At 53.2% G+C, this 21284-nt stretch overlaps 2 protein-coding genes across 5 annotated transcripts in view; one reads left to right on the top strand and one right to left on the bottom strand.

Moving 5' to 3' along the window:
* The window catches only part of MBP (myelin basic protein), a 117163-nt gene extending 113126 nt beyond the window's left edge, over nucleotides 1–4037 (top strand). For all 4 annotated transcript variants that reach the window (XM_053902852.1, XM_053902853.1, XM_053902851.1 and 1 more), the window contains one exon: nucleotides 2525–4037. In XM_053902852.1, coding sequence (XP_053758827.1) covers nucleotides 2525–2569 — 45 coding nt within the window. In that variant the 3' untranslated portion in view covers nucleotides 2570–4037. The remainder of the gene's footprint in view (nucleotides 1–2524) is intronic.
* Nucleotides 4038–9819: 5782 nt separating this feature from the next.
* ZNF236 (zinc finger protein 236) overlaps nucleotides 9820–21284 on the bottom strand; it is a 106327-nt gene continuing 94862 nt past the window's right edge. The window contains exons 27-32 of the mRNA XM_053902850.1: nucleotides 18845–18976; nucleotides 16167–16364; nucleotides 15226–15355; nucleotides 14037–14041; nucleotides 13169–13340; nucleotides 9820–12350 (exon numbers count right to left, since the gene is read on the bottom strand). Coding sequence (XP_053758825.1) covers nucleotides 12226–12350; nucleotides 13169–13340; nucleotides 14037–14041; nucleotides 15226–15355; nucleotides 16167–16364; nucleotides 18845–18976 — 762 coding nt within the window. The 3' untranslated portion in view covers nucleotides 9820–12225. The remainder of the gene's footprint in view (nucleotides 12351–13168; nucleotides 13341–14036; nucleotides 14042–15225; nucleotides 15356–16166; nucleotides 16365–18844; nucleotides 18977–21284) is intronic.

Raw genomic sequence — 21284 nt, 5'->3', positions numbered from 1 at the left:
CCGCACATTCAAGTAACTGAGGTCATCGCGATGCCTTTGCTCAGTTCTGAGATGTGGCGACGAGAAGGTGAGGAAAAGCACCGCGTGGAGGCCCCGGGTACAAACCCAGAGCCGCGTCCGGGAGAGCAGCGCTTCCTAGGTGCCCAGAGCCTGGCCAGGCGTGCCCTCGCCTGCGTCTGAATTGCCTACGGTGCCCACGCCGCTCCTGGGCTCCCCCCAAGGCTTCCTGCCCCAGAGCGCCCCGGGTCGGGTCGGAGCCCGGAAGTGCACAACTGGAAGGCCTCCCCCTCGTCGGAGAGATGCAGACGTACCCACTAGGGGAAAGCAGTTCCTGTGCTTTCCGGCGTGGTGACCGTTCATCCCGCGGACGGAATGGCCGGGGGACAGGGAAGGCCGAGGGGGACCGCTGTCTAAGGAACGTGCCTGTGTGCCAGCCCGGTCACCAGCCCCACCGAGAGAGCCCCGTGTCTATCCCGCACATTTACGGTTCACGACTAACACAAGCCTGAGGCCCATTTGGGTTTTGTAGGTTCAGCACTTTTCCTACGAATTTCTTTCTGTACAAAGTGGTTTAGAAATTTTAAAACTCCTGTACAGACCCAGGGAAACTTCCAATTTCAATTCATATGGCTTTGATCAGATTTTACCACGTTAAACGTTTGCGAACTGGCCGACTACGGTCACATGCTGCTGAAAGAGCCACCGCAGTGCGGTGACAGATTAAAAACGATCCCTCCAGAAGTGAGAAGGGCTCGGGGAGGGGGGGGGAGGGGGCGATGGCGGAGACCTCCCGGTAGTCACGGTGGTGCTGTTTCCTTCCTCGTTGGTTGGAAACTGGGTGGAGAGCACTGTATTTCTCCCACTCGTCAGGGAACGGAATCAAAATGTAATTGGAGTTCGCTATTTCCAAATACGCAGCTGAAACAGTTCCCTGCACTGGGGTACAAGTGGGGAGAGGGCGCAGGACCTTCCGGCAGGTCCTGTTCCTTCCCAGCCCACGACTCAGCTTCGGGCCAGCCTTCTCCTAGTGAGGCCAGCCTCATCCACTCGGCCGAGCCCAGGGCCGACCAAGCGCTGGACATCAGTCGGTTCAAACGTGCTAAAAACCCGACAGAGAGAAAAGCGTGAGACCCACGCAGCAGGGGTGCTGGCTCTAAACCCGACTCCGCCTTTGGCTGACTGACTTTGGGGAAATAACTCAACGTCTCTGTGCTTTGGCTCCTCCGACTGTAAAACGGGGAAGCTAAGAATCCCTGCCTCCGGGATCGGCTTTCTCTTTCCTCAGAGGAAACAGATGTAATGGATTTTGCTCACGGGAGACACTCCGTAAGCTGTAGGTACAACAACAGGAAACAAAACCAAATGTCCACCGTTGTGTCCATCTCAGAAGGAGCCATCAGGAAGTGAAGATGGGGCCTCAAGCCAGGTGTCTTGCGAGGGGTGTGGGGAACTTGGTCCATCTCAGCACAGACGGGCTTTGCTCTATAGAGCAGTGGTTCTGCTGCTTTTCGGGAATAAATCACACTGTACAGGGACGCCCGCAGGTGGGTTTCTTGGGAATTTAGAGAACGGTGAAGCCAGTGCGCACTTGTTCTGGCTCCTCCCGAGGGCAGCGCTGAGGGCCGGTGGTCAAAGGCGAGCCAGGCACACGGGTGGGGGGCTGGCCCCTAGGACCCGGCTCAGGTGTAGGAGAAAGGCCCCCTCCGGTGACTCCTTCAGATACTTCAGAGGCTAGAATTCCATAAGCGTTTTCGCTTCTGAACAGAAAATCCCACAAGTGAGTTGAAACGTAAAACCCTGACAAATCAGAACCGTCACCTCACTCTGTTGACTGTGCTGTTCGTAAGGCGTTTTTGGCTTTAGCGCTCCCATTATTGATATTGTCGGGCAACGTGGCAAACGTGTGATTAGAACAGGTCAGGGTGGGCTCAGTGCACGTGTCATTGGGCAAATAGGATGTTTCATGTATATCTTGCTTTCTGGGGGCTCGCAGTCTCAAGGAAATCTTTGAGAGGTGACTTAATTGTTCGTTCATAATCCAAGAAGAAAAGGGGAATCCAAGGAGAAAGAGCCTAAACCTTGAATAAAAATGTGAATGCCAAAAGAAAGGTACGTTTGCCCCGGGTCCGTCTAAGTGGCATCTGGACCCACAAATGGCCCCGTCTCCTGGGGAGCTGACGTCTCAACCGAGCCCCCTCTCCGCCACTGGTCTCTGCACAGCTGTGTGCCACCTCGGCGATCGCCAATTTGGGTTATCGTTCGTCCGGAAAATACGTCCATTCGTGGTTTTAGGACCTTGATGTCCGAGTCTATGGACGACCCCTCTGGGCAGCTGGTTTTATGGGTGAGGCGGGGCAGAGCGTGAACAGGACTGTTCCTGGGGATGACTTTGCAGGGTCTGGCCCTTGCCTGGTGGGCAATTAGCGCCCGCATCGGCTGGTTTGTGGCCCGGCTTCCACCCAAGCGGGGCGCATGCCCGAGGCTGCCCGTACGAGCCACCTAACTGCGTGTTTCCTTTTCTCAGGGAGGAAGAGACAGTCGTTCCGGATCACCCATGGCTAGACGCTGAAGCCCTGCCCCGTTTTTGTGATAGAATCCCGTCCTCAGCTTCTTAATATAACTGCCTTAAGATTTTAATACTGTTCACATAAATTACCTACTTGTAGCAAACCCCCCTTGCCTAATGCCCGTTGAGTTGTGCACACAGTAGGGGCAGGCACGCCGCATCCTACTGGCAATTTCCGGCCATCAGCTAAACGGAGAAAACGCAGACAGAAAATTAAACGGCGACCCTGAGTTTGAAGATAAACGCCCTGGGACTCTCATCCCCCTGCGACGCGGCCCCGCCGCACTGTGGTGCAGGTGCACGGCGTGCCTCCAAGTTCACCCTCCGTCCTTGGACTCGCTTTGCTGACTCGGCATCCCTCGGCTTCCCGGGCACTGCCGTGGCGACGCTGCTGTGGACACAGAGACACGTGCGGGGCGGTGAGGACTGTTGATCCGAGCTTCCTTTGGTTTCTTCCCCTGCCCTTGCTCACCTCCTAACACACACTCACTCTCCCTCCAGGGTTAGGCAGTCGGGAGCGGCACAGGGGGCTTCGGTATGTGAAGTGCGGGCGGGCAGCTGTGGAGAGTCCCATGTGGTGGGCGCAGAGGGGGCGCCTGCGGGGGCGGCTGCCCACCACGGCCGGCTGGCGGAATTCAGGCGTGGCGGAGAGGGGAACAGGGAGGCAGACCTGGGCTGGGCTGCGGCCCCAACAGGAAACAGGGTCTTCTTGGACATTAGGTGATGGCGCAGCGGGAGCCAGAGCGGCCCCGCAAGCCGCCTGTTTCCCCCCAGAGCCCAGCAGGAGGGTCTGAGCGGGACTGGAGGAGTTTTCTGGGTGGTCTCGCGGCGTCACCCTGGTCACCGCGGGAGGTGACCGGCGGTATGCTTACCACGGCACGGCACACAGCAGACACTAACCCTGGGAGGACGGGTAGCGTCCCGCCCACCCGCATCCCAGACACAGACGTGCATAGTCGGTAGGCTTCGGAGGGTTCTCTTCCCGAATCGCTGACCCGGACGTGCGAGCGGAGAGGGGGACTCCTCTGAGCTGTGTCTCTTCTAACGCGCGCTGACCTTTCCTGTGCGCCCCTCCTAACATACTGAACCCACCTTTTGATTTTAGCGTATCTCTCACAGGCCTTCCGAAGAGCCCCACACCGGCACCCCCGCCCCCTTAGAACCCAGATGAGGAGTAGTGAGCGTAATCCTGTCCTAATTCCTGTTCGGTGTGGGTTTAATGTAGTGTCTATTAATACCTAGCCTCAACGATGGGGGGGGGGGGTAGAAAAAAGGTACAAAATTCCAGAAACAGAACCTCCAAATTGCTCAACACACACACTCGACATCTTTGAGCCGACTGCTCACCGAGTGATCTCTCTTCGTGGCTACGCACCCCGTCAGCGTGCGCTGTGATGGGGGGGGGGGGGGTCTCATGGAAAGTACACACTGTTCTTGAATATTGAAATAAAATAATAAACTTTTAATGATATTTGTACGGGTGTCTTACTTTATTCTGGTCTGTGGACCGCGAGCCAAACAGAGCAAAAGTCGCGTCTCGGAGGCGACGTGCGTGAGTGCTTCCTGAGCAGGGGCTGAGCAGGGTCAGTGCGTTATCACCGGACGGCTTTCCCGGTAAGAGAAAGTGGAACACAGGTCATGGTTAGAGCACTGGTTTGCTCACTCACAAGGCAAAGAATTTTCAATTTGTCCCTGAACAGCCTGTTGAAGTATATTTACACTTCATTGTTTTACCAGAATAAACACCTGTTAACGTGAGCTGAAGAAACTCTGAGAAATTACTTCTTGCCACACGGAGACCTCAACAACCATAAGGGGTTTGGGAAATTTTGTGTGTTAGCTGCTGTGGGTTACAGAAGTTCTGTTTCCAAAAGATAAACCAAAGTTTTCACTTGGTTTTGTTTTGCTTTTAACTAAAATCCCGGACTCCCTAGTGCCTCAGCCATGAGAAACCGTGCACGCCTGTGGGTTAGCGAGGGAAGCCCCCCAACTCTGGGATGCTTGTGGGAGCCCTTCTCCAGGGGCCCCGGGCCCGGTGTCGTGCGAATCCCCCCAAGAACGAACGGGGAAGCCGTCCTGCTCGGCCGGGACCGACCCCTCTCCTCTCCACCTCCGGACCCAAACCCTCAGACTGACGAATTGTGAAATTCATGCACAGATAGACACGTTTTGAAAATAGTATTCTTTCAGGGGCATCTTAACGGACATGTAAGACAGGTTTTTGAAACTAAAAAAATATAATGGGGCGCCTGTGTGGTTCCGTTGGTTAAGTGACTCACGGTTCCTGAGTTCAAGCCCGTGTCAGACTCGGTGCTGACAGTACTGAGCCTGCTTGGGATTCTCTCTCCCTCTCTCTGCCTGCCCCACGCTCCCGTTCTCTCTCAAAATAAGTTTTAAAAAGCCACACGACGAGAACACAGCATCACGTCTGTGATGTCTTGACCAAAGGTGCGTCATGAAGAAACGCTGGGGGAGAAAGTGGGGGACCGCCTCCTGCATGACCGGCCCGTTTTTCAGAAATGTCGCCGTGACAGGAGCCACGGCCAGAGGGGGTGCAGTTCCGACCCGAAGGTCAGGGTAGGTGGGAGCCTGAAGCCCTCTGTTGGTGTGAGGGCGGTACTGTCCGTGCCCTTCCTGTAACTCGTATGGAAGTTTGAAACCGCTTCAGAAATGCAGGGGTACACAGAAGGGATAAAGACGGTCGGTCATTATGGGGCGCCTGGGTGGCTCAGTCGGTTGAGCGTCCAACTTCGGCTCAGGTCATGATCTCACGGTTCGTGAGTTCGAGCCCCACGTCGGGCTCTGTGCCGACAGCTCGGAGCCTAGAGCCTGCTTCAGGTTGTGTCCCTCTCTCCCTCTCTGCCCCTCCCCTGCTCACACTCTCTCTCGTGGTTCGGTCGGTTGAGCATCCAACTTCGGATCGGGTCATGATCTCACAGTCCATGAGTTTGAGACCCGCGTCGGGCTCTGGGCCGACAGCTCGGAGCCTGGACCCTGCTTCAGATTCTGTGTCTCCCTCTCTCTCCCCCTCCCCCCACCCTTGCTCTGTCTCTGTCTCAGAAATAAACATTAAAAAAAAAAAAAAAAAGAGATGGTGGGTCATTAAACCTGAGAAAGAAAGATCACCCCAAGGGAAGCAGGAAAAGGGTGCCGTGAAGAGCGCCCTGGGGCAGGTGGCCAGCTGTTGTCCCACTTGGCACAGAGCCACCAAGAAACTGGCGGACCTCACGTCAAGATGAGCTGCTCTGCGTGAGTCATAGGACCGTCTTCCCAGGGAGTGTGGTTACCAGGGTAACTTGGTTCTGATACAAGAGTGGCGGCATAGGACCGGGTCTCTTGATTGATCCAGGATAATGGAATCAGGAAAACGTGTTTGTCAGTAGAGAGTGTGAAGCAGTGTGTGTGGGTGTAGACAGTTTCCATTTTTCACTCCTTCCTGAAGGACTAAAAAGAGCCAATACCTCAAAGGTGCTACGTGACAATAACAGCTTCTCGGTGACGGGGACGGCATCGTGGATGGTGTGGGGTAAATTGGCCACTGACATTTGTAATAAAAATTCCCATTGAGAGAGCAAGCCGAGCCAGGGACATTTCACGGCCTCCCGGGTGATCGGACGACGTAGCACCAGCAGCCGCGATGCATCTGAACTTCTCACAAGACGCCAGTTTCCTGGGCGCTGGCAGAGGGCTCCTGGGTCAGAGAGAAAGGGGGTGATCGGTCACAGCACCGGGGGAAGCAGGGCATCAGCCTCTGTGCGGATATCCCCACGCCCGACTCCCACAGGGCGACCCAAAGTGGGCCAGGTGATGCCCGCACGCACAGGGCACCGTGGTGCAGGAGAGGAGCCCGGGCTTAGGGAACCCGGAGCTTTTATACAAGGCAGCCAGCTGGCCTGACCTGGCCCCAGAGGAAGACACGTCTTGATTAGACCGGTCAGGAAACAAGCATGACTCTGCTCTGAAGATTCCCCAGCTCCAGAGTCCGCGTCCTACACGAACAGCCTCGGAAAGATCCCGGGTCAAAGGCAGAGAGCACTGTGTCCCAGGACGCCCAGGAACGAGGCACCTGCGGAGCGTGGCCTCCCACCCGTGACGGCTCATTAACTGAGAACAACTAACTTTATAGGTGAGGGGACAGGCCCTGAGAAGTTACCCGAGTGTCCTGACGACACGGTCAGCCATCAGCCCCAGGACCGGTCTGACCCGAGGTCCCAAGTCACCCTGCCCCTCAGCTTTGCTGGCGCACAGGAAGCTTTGTGAACTCATGCCTTTGTGTTTGGACACAAAGACTCTTACATCATCAGAGAGCCAAGCGGCCCAGGAAACTGCATCTGGAGAAGCGTTTTAAACGGTGGAGACGACCACTGTTATCTCTCTGGAAGAGAGCAGATCTTCCAGAATCTGGGAATTCTTTCTAAAAAGTCCCTTCCCCCCACCCATCACATTTTAAAACCTGTTAGAGCAATATTCCTCCGACAAACAAGAATTGTCAATTTCTCACCATTCCCTCCGATATAAGTCCAGGAAAGAAAACCCAAAATCATTTTAGGTAGTTCAGTCCAACAAGGTATGGAGCCTCCACTCTGTGCTAGGAACAAGGTGCACAGGGATGTCCTCAGTTTGTCGTCTCAACAGGACAAGGACTTCATAAACCTCCAACTTCTAAAAGTTTGCAAATATATCTTTACTTATTTAAAATTTATTTACTTATTTTAAGGTAAACAGAGACCGCTAAGCGGGAGAGAAGCAGAGAGAGAGAGAGACAGGGAGAGAATCCCAAGCAGGGGCTCGAACTCACGAAGCCATGAGATCACGACCTGAGCCGAAACCAAGAGTAGGACAATTAACCGACTGAGCCAGCCAGACGCCCCTGGAAATAGATCTTTAAATAGATCTTTAAATAATATAAACAAACTCCACTGGTGTTTCTGAGGAAGTCTAACACCCCACACAGCTCACAAACAGACACAGTGATACCGTGATGGCGTTTCATTTCCTTGTTTTTACTCCCAAATACCTTGTGCGAGAGAGAAAATGAACAGTTATCCTCAAGGACAGAAAAGAAGACCCGCTCGCACTCTTCAAACCCCATGGATCTCAATTCATTGAAATCCAGCGTCACTGTGTTGGGTTAACCCTTGCTGAAAACGCTACCTACAGAAAACATCCATCTTTAAAACAGTCGTAACTCACCCCGAACCCAAAAAATGTAAATATACAGGAGCTTTAAAATAATACCAAAACTATTTTTATTCTTCTTAAAGCCAGCACAGTGGCTTTTGGCAGAACTATCCATTTCTAATACAAAATTGGATTAAATAAATATTATCCAATGTATAAATAGACCACGGGACAATTTTGAAGGGTAGAAAAAAAATTCTTCTGTAAATAAAAAAAAAAAATTTAATTTTCTTTACTGGTGAATCAAGAGTGAATCACTATGTCATTGTAGGATTTGTCAAATAGATTACAAACCTTGATTTAATACAAAAGTCTTCATGTTGTAAAGCATTACATGTAAAAAAGATTAAATAGCAAAATTTCTTAAGGTTACTGCCTATTGCTCCTGCCATGTAATCTTTATTTTTTTTAGTGCTTCAAATAGTTTATTCATCATCCATGAGAACCTACCATAGCGCCTCTATGTGAAGGGCAGGGATATGACAGGGAGTGTGAGCTCATCTGTGTGTGTGTGTGTGTGTGTGTGTGTGTGTGTGTGTATGTGTGTGTGCACACACGTGCACATGCCTCAGGAAGGGCAGTCCATTCAGATCAGGTCAACAGTGACAAAGAGAAACTTGACTTACAAAACTTACCAAGGCGAAGAAAACGCCTTGGTAAGGATAAGGCAAAGATCTAGAGGCCCCGGGATGTCAACACCTTTGAAATTCTGTCCTAAGAACCCAAACCCCTACGTTGCATTCAGTGGCAAAAAGAGAAAAAAAAACCTAGATTACTACAAAGTGCCAATTATATAATTTCATCTCTGCCTCACTTTACATAGATTTGAGAAAAAGAATAGATTAGCGATGACCAACCCTTGGATTATTATTTTTTTGGTGGTGGTGGTGGGGACACAATAATGATTTTGAAATAAACTTCTGGGAAGAAAAAAAAAAAAAAAACAGGCAAAAAAGCAGGCATGAGAAGTCTCTAAAAAGAACACCCAGAAAGCAGACCTACGTATCTTACGTATCTTCTTTCAAAGGTGTTACTTACATAAATCTGAGTGATCATTTAATGTCAAAAGTGTGCACCTTCATGAGTTACAGATATTTGTCTGCGAAGGAGAACAGAAACCTACTCACACTTCTAAGAAAACCTTGTACCTGTACCAGCGCAAGCATTGCTGGCACATAAATGCTCCACGGGAGGTTCAGAGATGGGAGAACTGGGTATAATCGTGAAGGCCAAGCGCACATTCCCTTACAGGCAATGGGGCAGGGAGCACAGGATATCAAGCTAGAGTCGCTGCCCCATTCAGTGTCTCACTTGCTCGGAACAGAAACCCGACGGGGCAGTCAGTGGGAATTCCTCGTTAGAACAGATGGTCCCGTCCCATCCGCGTTGGGCGGCGGGGGGTCGGGTCTGCACCGAACAGCCAGGCAGGCGTCTCCCCCAGTCCCTTGTGGGGTCTGACCCCCCTCCCCCTGACCCGTGCAAGCACTGGGGGACCCACAGAGGAGGGCCCGGGGTAGGGACACTTCGGTTTACATTTCTGAAGAGATGTTTTTATTTTACTCTATTGTTCTGGGAAAACAGGACCACCCTTGTGTCCTCCAGGGGACGGGACCCTACGCCCGCCACACCCTGGCTGCCTGCCCGCCCCAGGAAGCATCCCCTGGTTCTTAGTGTCTGTGCAAAGGCAGGTCACCCTCTAGGCTCACGGGAGTGCTCCTGGACCCTCCCCTCACCACCAGAGTGGGTTCAGGACAGTCACGCACTTTCCAGAGGGACCCAAGTGACCAGGGGATTGTCTAAGGTGGCCAATCATGAAGACAACGGACAACAGGAGGGACATTCATAGCTCACATGGATGGTGCGCCTGTCACTGACCCACATCCTGATTTGTGAGGTCTGGAGCCCCTCAGAGGGACCTTCCAGGGGGTTAAGTCCTCCTCGTCCGGACTTCACAGAGGGGAAGGGAAAGATCGCTAAAGTTCTGCTCTGTTAAAAATGATCTGAACTTGAAATTAATTCATGTGCCAAACTATTACGTATTAAATACTTTAAAAGAAAAAAATTAATCACACTTCCTAACTTCATTTTTTATTTATTGTTATTCCAAAGCAGGTACGCTATGAGGAGATATTTCTAAAAATACAGTTATCTGTTCTCAAAACCCTGGTTATGCAGGAGGCTAGAAATCTCTTGTCAGAAGACATTTATTAACCAGTAAAATATAAAGATCAACCTGTACTCCACCAAAGGTTCAAGTGAAATTATGTCTTTACAAAACCTTATATTTTCAAGGAATGTTTTGCAAAGAAGCAGCTTTTATAACTAGGAAGTAAATAAAAATAATATATTAATGTCTTGTGTTTGCCTGCTGAGTTAATAAATCGAGAAAACTCACAAAATGAATTATTGATAGATTGTTCCTCATTTTCTTTGACGAAAATAAAAGTAGGCTTTAGATTCACCTGGTAAGGCCTTACGTAAACAGGCAGTTCACCAATACAGTTCACTGAACTACGCTTTCTGTACAAGTAGGAATCAAACCCTTTTAGACACTGTCCTGAGAGATGACATTTAATGCTACAACCAAAATAAATAACCTAGCGAGAACAAAATTTTTTAAATGCAATAATTTCAACTTTGGAGATCTCTGTTCACCAAAATTAATCAACATTTCTAAAATATTTTAATACAAAATTATAAAAGAAAAGTGCATTAAAAGCAGAATCTTTAAAACTCTGGCACAATTACAATTATTCTGAATATATGGACTACTGCCGGTACACAATGACATTCAAGGAGAACCTCAGGATATAGAAGTCCAGTATCACAAGAATAAGTCAAATAAGGCTTTTTTTTTTCCTTAAAAAAATATACAATACACAAAGCAGTTTGAAAAAAAAGTAATATTATTTAACAGTTTTCTGACTTAAATATTTTCACATAACAAAAGTTTTTATATCACCATCAATATTACTTATATACATATGCCCAAAGTGAACAACAACAACAACAAAAAAAAAAAAAATCAAAAGATGCCCTTTGAAAAAATAACAGTGAGAATGTCTCTTTCTTCAGGAATCTGAAATGAGCCCGTCTCTTAATATACAAAGTCCATACAATATTTATAATAAAACTGCTCTCTTCTGAAACCAGGGAGGCAATGAGAGAAAATAAAAGCAATTATTTTTCAGGAAGAAAAAACCAAAGGCAAAGCAACCCCACCTTTATGTTACAATGAAAAGATACCCATTTGTGAATATAACGAATACAATACTGATCTGAAGTGCTCGCAGGGAGCTAAAAACTCTGACGCTCTCTCTGGAATCTGGGGACTAGAGCTTCTATTTACAAAATATACTGTTCAGCCCACACAGAGGCCCATATATCTGCGTATGTACATATGTATTTATATATAGAACATATAAATAACTCTGAAGGAGAAATTCACATGAAGTAAAGAACTTTCCATCTTTGGAATGCTGTAGGAGCAACGCACACTGCCCCCCGCACGGGGTGGGATTTGGTTTGGGACGTGTTCAATGTGGCACCATTGATGATAGTAAAGAATTCCCTGAAATAAAAAATACACCTGCTTATGCGTGAAGAGAAAGTCACGGGGCTCGTACGGTCCTTACCTTTAATCTACAAATGCACCTCTCAGGCGTCGGGGTGGGCAGGGCCACGGCGCCCTCACTCCCGGGAGCCAGCTCTGCCCTTCCCTGCTTGTGACGTATGGCTTGTGCTTTCTGCAACCGTCTAACCCGCGTACCTGGATGTCGACTAAAGAAGCAAGTGCGGCCCCTCCCGTGAGGACGGTTTAATCCTTCTCGGCGTCGGGTTTACAGCCCCCCAGGTTTCTGCCCCGATGCTGTGTTCCTGTAGCTAATGGTCAGACAAACGTGATGCGGAGAGAACTGGTCCAGCCAGCTCTCAAGGAACTAGTTAGATTAACTTACGGTAGACCAAAAACAGTCCATTTCTAACTTCAAAATGCACAGAGGAAAAGAAATGGAAAAAACTTCCCTGTGTGTTCTGACATTTTTCGAACTTCATGCACCTAATTTTATGTGTGTTTTATAAGCTCTGCTTCTTACGACAGAAAGCATGAAGGAAACTATCTTACTTTTTCCATGGTTAACTTTCGTCTTTGCCAATACAAAGACGTCACACCACGAGGACAGTGAGATCCAGTTAAGTTCTGTTTAACTAGATGCACTGGCCGCCGAGTAGAGGGGGAAACTACCTATCGTAGTACCTGAGCTCAATGATTCGTAGACAAATGACGGCACCGCGTTCACACCGTCCCCGGTTTTTTCCTCTCAGTCTCTGAAAGACAATGATTCTTAGATAATTTTATAACTGAAACACCGCGGTGGTAACATCCTTGACACTTGGAGCTTCAACACGGACACTCCAAGCGCTCTGTTCTTCTGCCACATGCGACTCGAGGGACGGCCGTCCAGGCGGGGACGGGCGCGTCAGAACACACCGGCCAAGGCCTGCCACTCGCTCGCGGCCTCCTGCACCACGTCTTCCAGCTGGAGGGTCCGGCTCAGCTCCTCCGCTCCGGGCTCCTGCGGGGCCACGGGCTCCTGCACGCTTCCTGCAGCACAGACGGGAAAGAGCAGGCGGGGGCTCGGCCAGCGGCCACACGGCTGCTCACGTTTACACAGAGACGATTAAACACAGACCAGAGATCTCTAAATTGGTTCGCTTTCCGTCCCACTGGAAAAAATCATTTGAGCTGCAGCTTAAATAATTATGGGGGTGACAACTTCCGCTCTTGGAATGTGAATGAACGGCCCTTGCCGCGCACAGCTCGCTGCCGGACGGTTACGTCAACGCGGGCCGTGGTGAGCGATTAATCACGAATCCCACCAATACGGTGGGCATGGCCTCCTCTCAGGACGAGGAGCACAGAATGTTTGTGTGACAACATAGCCTCCCTCTCTGGATGCCCCGCCCCAGGTGAAGGCCCGTCCCGCTGGCTCCCGGACCCCGCCGTCCTGAACAACCATGATCCCGAGACACAGAAGCACGGGCCTCCCGCTCAGCTAGCAGTGTCCACGGTGGCCGTGGCGAGGCCATGTGCTCCCCTTGCCTCCCTGGCACAGCCGGGTGCTGTGCGGGCCACCAAGGACCAGGAGGGAGACGGGCCGTGGGGGGGGGGGCGGGGGGCAGGGGGGAGACGGGCCGTGGGGGGGGGGGGGGGCGGGGGGCAGGGGGCAGACCGGCCGTCGGGGGGGGGGGGGGCGGGGGGCAGGGGGGAGACGAGCCGTGGCGGGGGGCAGGGGGGAGACGGGCTGTGGTGGGGTGGCGGGGGGCAGGGGGGAGACGGGCCGTGGGGGGGGGGGGGGGCGGGCGGGGGGGCAGGGGGGAGACGGGCCGGGGCGGGCCGTAGCAGGCGGGGGCGGGCCTTACCGGTGTAGCTGTGCGCCCGCTTCATGTGCAGCTTCATGTTGCTCTTCTGGGTGAAGCCCATGACGCAGTAGTCACACTTGTAGGGCCTCTCGCCCGTGTGCTTCTTCATGTGCACCTGCAGCGCGCTCTTCTGGTTGAAGGCCTTCTCGCAGAGCGTGCAGTGGAACGGCCGCTCCCCCTGGGGGGACGCACACGCGTGAGCGCCCTCCGGACGCTGCGCACACAACGGGAGCGCCCCCCTCCGCCGCCCGCGCCCCGCCCCCCGCGCCGCCGCGCCCGAGGGCACACACGGGGAAAGCGTCCTGAGCAGCCTCCACAGAGTGCTAGGGCGACTGTACCCCACAGCGACACCCAAAATAAAGGCTGAATCAAAAGCTACTGCAACTCCCAGAAGCATCTGGAAATAAAAGGAGAGCGCCCGTGGCTTACACAAAATGTTGCTGACAACACCTTAGGCAGTAAGGCAAGAAAACATTAAGTAGGCGAGAACATCAAAGCCACTTAATGAAAAGGCTGATTTATCTAGTATTTTCTCAAATGCCATTTTAGCTGCTTTTGAGTTAATGCACAAACTGAACACTGAAGGCAAAGCTTCCATGTCGGCCTCCCGCGGCCAGCCCGTCTGGCAGTGGGCTCGTCTCCAGTGCCCCCTCCGGCCCGCAGCCCTGCCCCTCGCCGTCCCTGCCTCTGCCCCACACGCCGGGCCACCGCCAAGCCCCCAGGGCACGACCCCTTCCTCTGGGCCTACAAGGTTCTTTCCCGTGGACTCTGCACGGCTGCCTCCTGGTCAGGGGTCTGTCCCTCTCCCGGCCCGGCCTTCCTGGACCACGTGTCAGCAGGAAGCACCGCGCGGTGGCTCAGAGATCACCTGCCCTGCATGCTCCCAGGGTGTCACGCTAAGTCCGTCCCTGCTACCCAGCGGCCGAGACACAGGAGGTCTCAACTACGGCTCACCGGTGCCAGGCAGAGCCGTGAAAGGGCTCCGACGCTGTCCTGCCGTAATCCCCGGGACTCTGCACGCCAGGACGTCGTACCTGTGACGGTGCTCCCTCACACACAGGGAACCGTATCACAGACGTCATTACAGCCACCGGTGAGGGGACTCGGGGGACCCAGAGGGGGATCGTCCCTGTGGGCCCACACACACCCTGCCGGAGCAGAGGCGGCCGCAGGGACCGGAGGCTGCACGGGGCTCTCCGCTGGTTTGCAGACGGAGCGCCCGCGGGACGGGGGCGGTCCCGGTCAGCGGCACGCAGCGCACGGGGCGACGTGCCAGCAGCGGGCTCTCCACGCCTCCGTGCGCACCCGCCTCGTTGGCAAAGCCCCTTAGCGCGTAAAATGACGAGCAGGTAGGGCATCGCTGCTTTTCACTCCCACGCTGCCGAGTGCCGGCCTGTGCGGACCACCGGGGACGTCCCCGAGGACGCCAGAGCCCGGGGCCGGGAGGGGCGCGGACGGGGCCGGCCAGGGGCACCGGAGGGCGCAGAGGCCTCGTGGGGGGCGGGGTCCGGGCTGACACCCGAAGAGGAGTCAGAGGAGGCCGGGCGGAGGGAGACCTGGAGGCCAGCACAGGTCGCGCACAGCAACGCCACTCACGGCACAGCAGGCGCAGCTGCAGGTCCTCAGAGGGCACGAGACGGCCACGTCCGCCTGCCCCCCAGGGTCTCCACCCGGCCGGCGCGGAGGCAGACCAGGCCTCGGCGGAGCAGGGAAGGCGCCGAGGCAGAGGCCGCCGGGCCGGGTCAGGGCGGGTGGCGCGTCACGGGGCGGGAGAGGCAGGGACAGACCCGAGCAGGCTCAGGTGGGGACAGGACGTCCGCACAGAGAAGCCTGAGGACGCAGGGGAAGGGAAGGAAGGGCCCCCGAATGCGGGCCCAGCCCCGGAGGACGCAGCAGCCGGCGCCTCCCGCGTCGTGAGTTCTGTGGTCGCCCAGGAGACCACAAACTCCGTGGCCTGCGGAAGCCAGCGTGCCAAGTGAGCGACGGCAGCGTGCAGGCCCAGCTCCACAGGGCACGTGTGGCGCGATCCCCTTACTCGTCGGCGGCGCCCCGGTTACCTGTGTGGATGCGGCTGTGCCGCTCCAGCTGGCTGGGCTTGGCGAACGCCTTCTCACAGGTGTCACACTTGAACACTCTGGGCTTCTGGGAGCTGAGGGAAGGGCCGGCTTGGTGCGTCTGCATGTGCTCCTGTTAACGACCACACAAGACACCTGGGGTCACGCCGGGACCACAGACCTGTGACAGGAAAGGCAACTCGGCCACGGGATCACGGCCGCGGCACGGCCCACCCGGGGCCCCGCCCCGCGGGTCGGACACAGCAGGCCGACCCCGCCGCCCTCGGGCACCAGCTGTGAGGCTCTCCAGGGCCTCTGCCCTCCCTCGTTGCCCGTGACCTTGACGGTTTTTAGGAGCACCGCTCAGCTATTCTGTAGGATGTTCGTCAGCTGAGAACCGTCTGAAATGTTTCCCGTGACGGGACCGTGGCTCTGGGCTTAGGGGGTAAGGAGGTGTCTCGGTCCCAGACTATCAGGGGCGCACAGGCTGCTCCGTGACCGTGGACAAGCTGCAGCACGTGGCTGACGTCTCACCTGTCAGCCCCTCCCAGGCACACTTAACTCTGCTTTTCGCGCATCCTCGTGCGCCCCGGGGAAGAAGGAAGGAGGAGGGGACGCCACGAGGGCGGTGTCCAGATTGCTTGGGTTTGTCTCCTCTTCCTGGCCATTAACTTCTCCAAGCACATTTACGCCCGCGAGGACTCGCGGGGATTTATCGTGCGCCGTGGGTTATAACCCAACGCTACCTCATACCTTTTCTTGCTGCAACTGTTCCAGCTCTGGCCGCCGGGAGCTCTTCCAGAGGGTTCCCGGGTGCCTTCGACACATTTGTTACCCTTTTCTTTCCACCGGTGAGATTCAGGACTTCCACCGAATCGCGTCGGTCACCCTCGGAGGGGGGTGGCGGTGCTGGGGGGCGGCGGCCGGGCCGCAGGGGAGCCTACCTTGAGGTGAGTGGCGCGCTTGAAGGCCTTCCTGCACACGGGACACACGTGGATGCGCTCCCGGCCGTGCACCTCCTTGCTGTGCTGCAGCAGCATGGCGGCCGACGCGAAGCCGCGGCCACACTCCACGCACTGGTGCAGCCGGGCCTCCTTCTCGGGCGGCCCGCCCTGCGCCAGGCTGGCAGAGACGTCAGTGACCTGCGGCGGGGCCGGAAACCCCGGGCGTTACTCCACGGCTGCGGCTCGCAGCAGAGCGACAGAGGCACCCTCCGACACAGGCACACCCAGCCCCGAGTGTCGTCTGTCACCCTAGGGGGGCCGGCGGGGACCCAGGCATCCTATCTGACCGGCCCGCTCTCGCACTCGGGGCAGAGTTTAGAGAACGGAACGGGGTTCCGCACACGTGACCTCCCAGGTGCAAATTCGGCTCCCACCTGACGTCCCGGCTGCTCTGGAGAGAGCTTCTCCACCCTGTCCCTGGCTTCCTCATCTGGTCAACCGTAACTATCAGGGCTGGCGACGGTTCGATGAGGTAACCCATGAAAGGTCCTGAGAATAACGCCTGGCTTACAGCACGTACTCAGGAAATGCTATTCGTGATGGTAGTTTTAGCAGAGACAAGTATAAAGGACACTGCCCCCACAATGCTGCTGCCTTGGCTGAAGATCTTTTCAGCAAAGTGCAATATAAACAATACTTAGTAGAAGGGGTTTTTAGCTTTTGATTGGATGAGAGCATTTTCTCCAAACTTTAACCACAACGAATTAGGTTTTCAAATCATGTTAATGGGATGCTATTAGCACCCGGAGAATAAATAAAGCCAGAGGAGTTTACTACTCACTTTTATAAAAAAGACTTTGGTTTTGCAGGTGAAAACTTATATAGAGCAATTTAGTGGAAGAAAATCAGAAATAGTTATAAAGATAATTGATGGGATTTTCAACATTTTTGTTCTAGTTTATCAAGTACTTTTTCATAATACTGTAATATACAGCAGTGGATAAAATTTAAACACCTAACAAGAAAAGATTTCTACAAGGTGCTCTAATATTATTAATCTGTGCTGTAATAAAAAAAAAAAAGAATGGAATGAAAAAACAAAATAGAAAACATGAGAGGCACAAAGCTGATGCAGTTGCGTCACATGCCATAAATAGGTGTCACTTTGTGGTGTCTGTTAGGGGTACACGTTTCTACATGTGACGGTGTGTGCAAAGCAAAGAAACAAGGACACACTGTGTATTCAGATCAGCGCATAAAATATATTTGTTGTGAGTCAAAAAAAAGTCTGAAAACCCCTGGAATAAATTAGACTCAAAGCGCCTGCGTGGCTCAGTCGGTTGAGCGTCCGACTTCGGCTCAGGTCATGATCTCGCAGTTTGAGTTCGAGCCCTGCATCGGGCTCTGTGCCGACAGCTCGGAGCCTGGAGCCTGTTTCAGATTCTGTGTCTCCTCTCTCTGCCCCTCCCCTGCTCGTGCTCTGTCTCTGTCTCTCTCTCTCTCAAAAATAAATAAACATTAAAAAAAATTTAAAAAAAACAAAAACAAACCACACGATTTAAGCAAATGATGCAAAAAGTGCAGTCCCTAAAACAGACCCTGGGAGCCAATGGCGCTGACATGCCTCCATTCCTCCGCCGGTCCTTCCCAGTAGCTATGGTAACTGGACGCCATCACGAGGCATGAAGACTCGAGGCGGCGCCCTATCGCTGGGACCCCAAGTGAAAGATCAGATGGGGAGCCCCCCCAGGCCGTCCTCCACGGGCAGCACAGCCCGAGAGCCCCGGAGACAAGTGGGCTACCATGACCCCCGCTGACGTGCAGCTGCATGAGGCCGACCGTGTCTCAATTCTTCATCACAAAGGAGTCCTTGGGGGGCGCCCGAGTGGCTCACTTAAGCATCTGACTTCGGCTCGGGTCATGATCTCATGGTTCTACAAGTTCAAGCCCCACGCGGGGCTCTGTGCTGACAGCTCAGACCTGGAGCCTGCTTCACAATCTGTGTCTCTCTCTCCATCTGCCCCTCCCCCACTCGTGCTCTCTTTCAAAAATAAAAAAAAATAAAACAAAAATAAAGGAGTCCTCATCCCATTGAAAGGCCAATGAGAAATTTTCTTGAAAACTTACTTGCTAAAATTGCATAAAATGTAATGCTGCTTACAGTCAGTATTTATTATCTGTACTTTAACTTTGAAAAGTTTTAAGGAAAGAGTTTTTAGATTCTTGTATATTTAGAACTATCATTCACTAAATCTTAGACCCTGAAAACATGCATTTTAAGTACAAAACTGGTCAAACGACAAATAGGTCATGCAGACACACATAGGTGTGATGCATGAAAAAGTATAACCAGACTTAAAACAATCAGCAAAGGCTTGACAAGAAAACCTATGAAAAGAACTAAACGCAGGTAAACGGCCGAGTGAAATCGGATCGGTTGGCCAGAGGAATAAATTTACAACCAGACTCACGAGTTGCTTCTACATGACCCTGCAATACGGAAAGCCCACCCAACAAGCAACATATCACGGGCCCGGACGAGACCAGTGTGCTCCGCTCACCACTGGCTGCCCCGCAGCGCCCACTCCTCATCCCTGCTCGGGTGCAGACGGCCCCCCCAGAGGGACCGGCCCTTCCCGGTCCGTGTGCGTCAGCACCTGTGGCTGAGTGTGACGTACCTGGTAGGCGATGTCTTCGCCAGCGGCGGAGGAGGGCTGGGGGGTGTGGCTCACTAAGATGACCTGTGGGGAGCCCGCTCCCCCTTGGCCGGAGAGCGAGGGATCCGTGAGTAAGGCTGGGAACTGCTGACCCTGCTGGAGACAGACTGTGTCAGAGGCCGTACCGTTATCGAACCCAGGAAGAATTTAAAAGATCGCTTCGGGAGCCGTTACTGTGGAAAATGAGCTGGCAGGCCCTCGGAAACAACCACAGAATCAGCAGGTGACCGGGCAGCTCCGTCCCAGGTATCTGCCCCAGGGAAACAAAGACGCTTATGTACGAACATTCACGGCAACCAAGAAGGGGTTGTAAACCGAGGTGTATCTACGCTTTTTCCAGCCACGAGAAGGGTGAGCCGTGGAAACAGAAGACGCTGAGTGAGGGGGGCCGGTGCAGACCCGCTCATGTGACGCGTCCCAAACAGGTGCGTCCACAGAAGGGGAGAGCGCCTGGTGCTTGTCAGGGGCGGGGGAGACGGCGAGAGGTGGGCAGGGGTGACACGGGGGTGACTGCGAGCTGCTCACGGTGCCACATTTCTGAGGTGATGATATGTTCCCGAACTAGATGTGATCATGTGTGTGCAACTCTGTAAACATACTAAAGACCGGTAGGTTGTATACTTTAAGTTGAACAAGTGAACACTACAGCACACACGTTATATCTCAACAAAGTTGTAAATATATATATATATATCATAAGCACTCGCGCTTAAAAACACACATTTGGGGGGTGCCTGGTGGCTCAGTTGGTTAAGCATCTGACTCTTGGTTTCAGCTCAGGTCATGATCTCGCGGTTCACGGGTTCAAGCCCCACATGGGGCTCTGTGCTGACAGCTCAGAGCCTGGAACCTGCTTCGGATTCTGTGTCTCCCTCTCTCTCTGCTCCTCCCCTGCTCATTCTCTCAAAATCAACTTTAAAAAAAAAAACCCAAAACACCACACATTCCATTTTGCTGTGGCCCACCAGCTCCTTTGAGCCTTCCCCTGCTCCAGCACACCTCCCACTGCGCCCGGCGGGCCGACCGCACACGCCAGCGCGGGAGCCACGCAAACGTCGCACACACACAGCGCGGGCTGCCGAATCGGCACAGACTCCCAACACGGCCGACCCGCGATCAGAACGTGTGCGCGAAACACAAGGATTCAAGAGCCAACGCCCACGCACGAAGGGGCCAGGAGTCTCCAAGAGAACTTGGGTCGTAAAGAACGTGGCCCGTGTCACAGGTCCCCCACGGCTGAAGACAAGGGCTGTTCTTGTGTCTTTGGGACACTGCGCGAGCTGTGCTCCAATGGGGCAGAGACTTGAGCAGGGGTGGGCGGTGGAAAATGGACTGAGAAGGCAGTGAAGGAATTTTAGGTCCACTTCTTGTGGAAAGACACTTCCCAAGGCACGCAGGGAAACAGAGGCAATGGGGCAGAACATAAATTTACAAGGACATCGTCATAGATTCTAGACAAAAGGAGCGTCTTAAATTGATTTGGATTCTCTGCTTTCTGCAGGCACCTTTACAAAAAAACCAAAATGATATTTTAGGTGTCTCCATATATCAAATTTTTTTACACGGACGTATTTTGAAAAGTTCCGATCTACATCCACAGAGATTCCCGCTCGCTATCCCCCTCTGGTGGGGAAGACGCTTCGATACGGCTCCCTTCAAGTACTGGTGACTCCCGCACCGTCCGTGGTGCCTTGTCTGCGGCCGGCTCTGCCTGCCCTCTCGCCAAACCACCCGATTTGGGGGAATGGCATCGATCAAAATTCATCAATTCCCATTTCGTAATTTTACCCGTCAAAGACAAATGCAACTGCTGGCCAGAAATTCTGATTCACCTGAGAACCAGCGTTGGCTCGGTAAATCCATATGCTCTCAAAGAAAGCTAAGGCCTCTGCAATACTCAGCTCCTATAGGGTTTTCGAGGAGAAATCGCAGCTCCTTTTGTTCCGAAGTGACAAAATTACAGAAGCGAGGGACAGATGAGCAGTTGTCAGGGGAAGGGGATGCAGGAAATCAAACGTGAGGGACCTCGTGGGCTGGAACTTGTGGGATGGGAGGTCCTGTGATACTACACCGGCAGCTTCACAAGATACTACCACTGGGTGCCCTGGCTCCCCCCGTATGTTTCTTAAAACTGACGACGAGTCGGTAATTATCTCAAAAAGTTTAACGAAAAGAACCCCAAACACACGTAACTTACTAGCTTATCGTTGGTGGTTCAACTGCTAATATTAAGTCTTCCTAACGTATACACCCTGATTTAAAAATCAAGCATTCAGGAGCACCTGGGTGGCTCAGTCGATCAAGCGTCCAATGTCAGCTCAGGTCACAGTTTCGCACCTTCTGAGTTCGAGCCCCATGTCGGGCTCTGTGCTAACAGCTCGGAGCCTGGAGCCTCTTCGGA

Source organism: Panthera pardus, unplaced genomic scaffold (genome assembly GCF_024362965.1).
Source record: "Panthera pardus isolate Hobbes unplaced genomic scaffold, ASM2436296v1 HiC_scaffold_15, whole genome shotgun sequence".
Lineage (NCBI taxonomy): Eukaryota > Metazoa > Chordata > Mammalia > Carnivora > Felidae > Panthera > Panthera pardus.
Note: the sequence above shows the minus strand (reverse complement) of the source record. Positions and strands in the feature narration are given on the sequence as shown.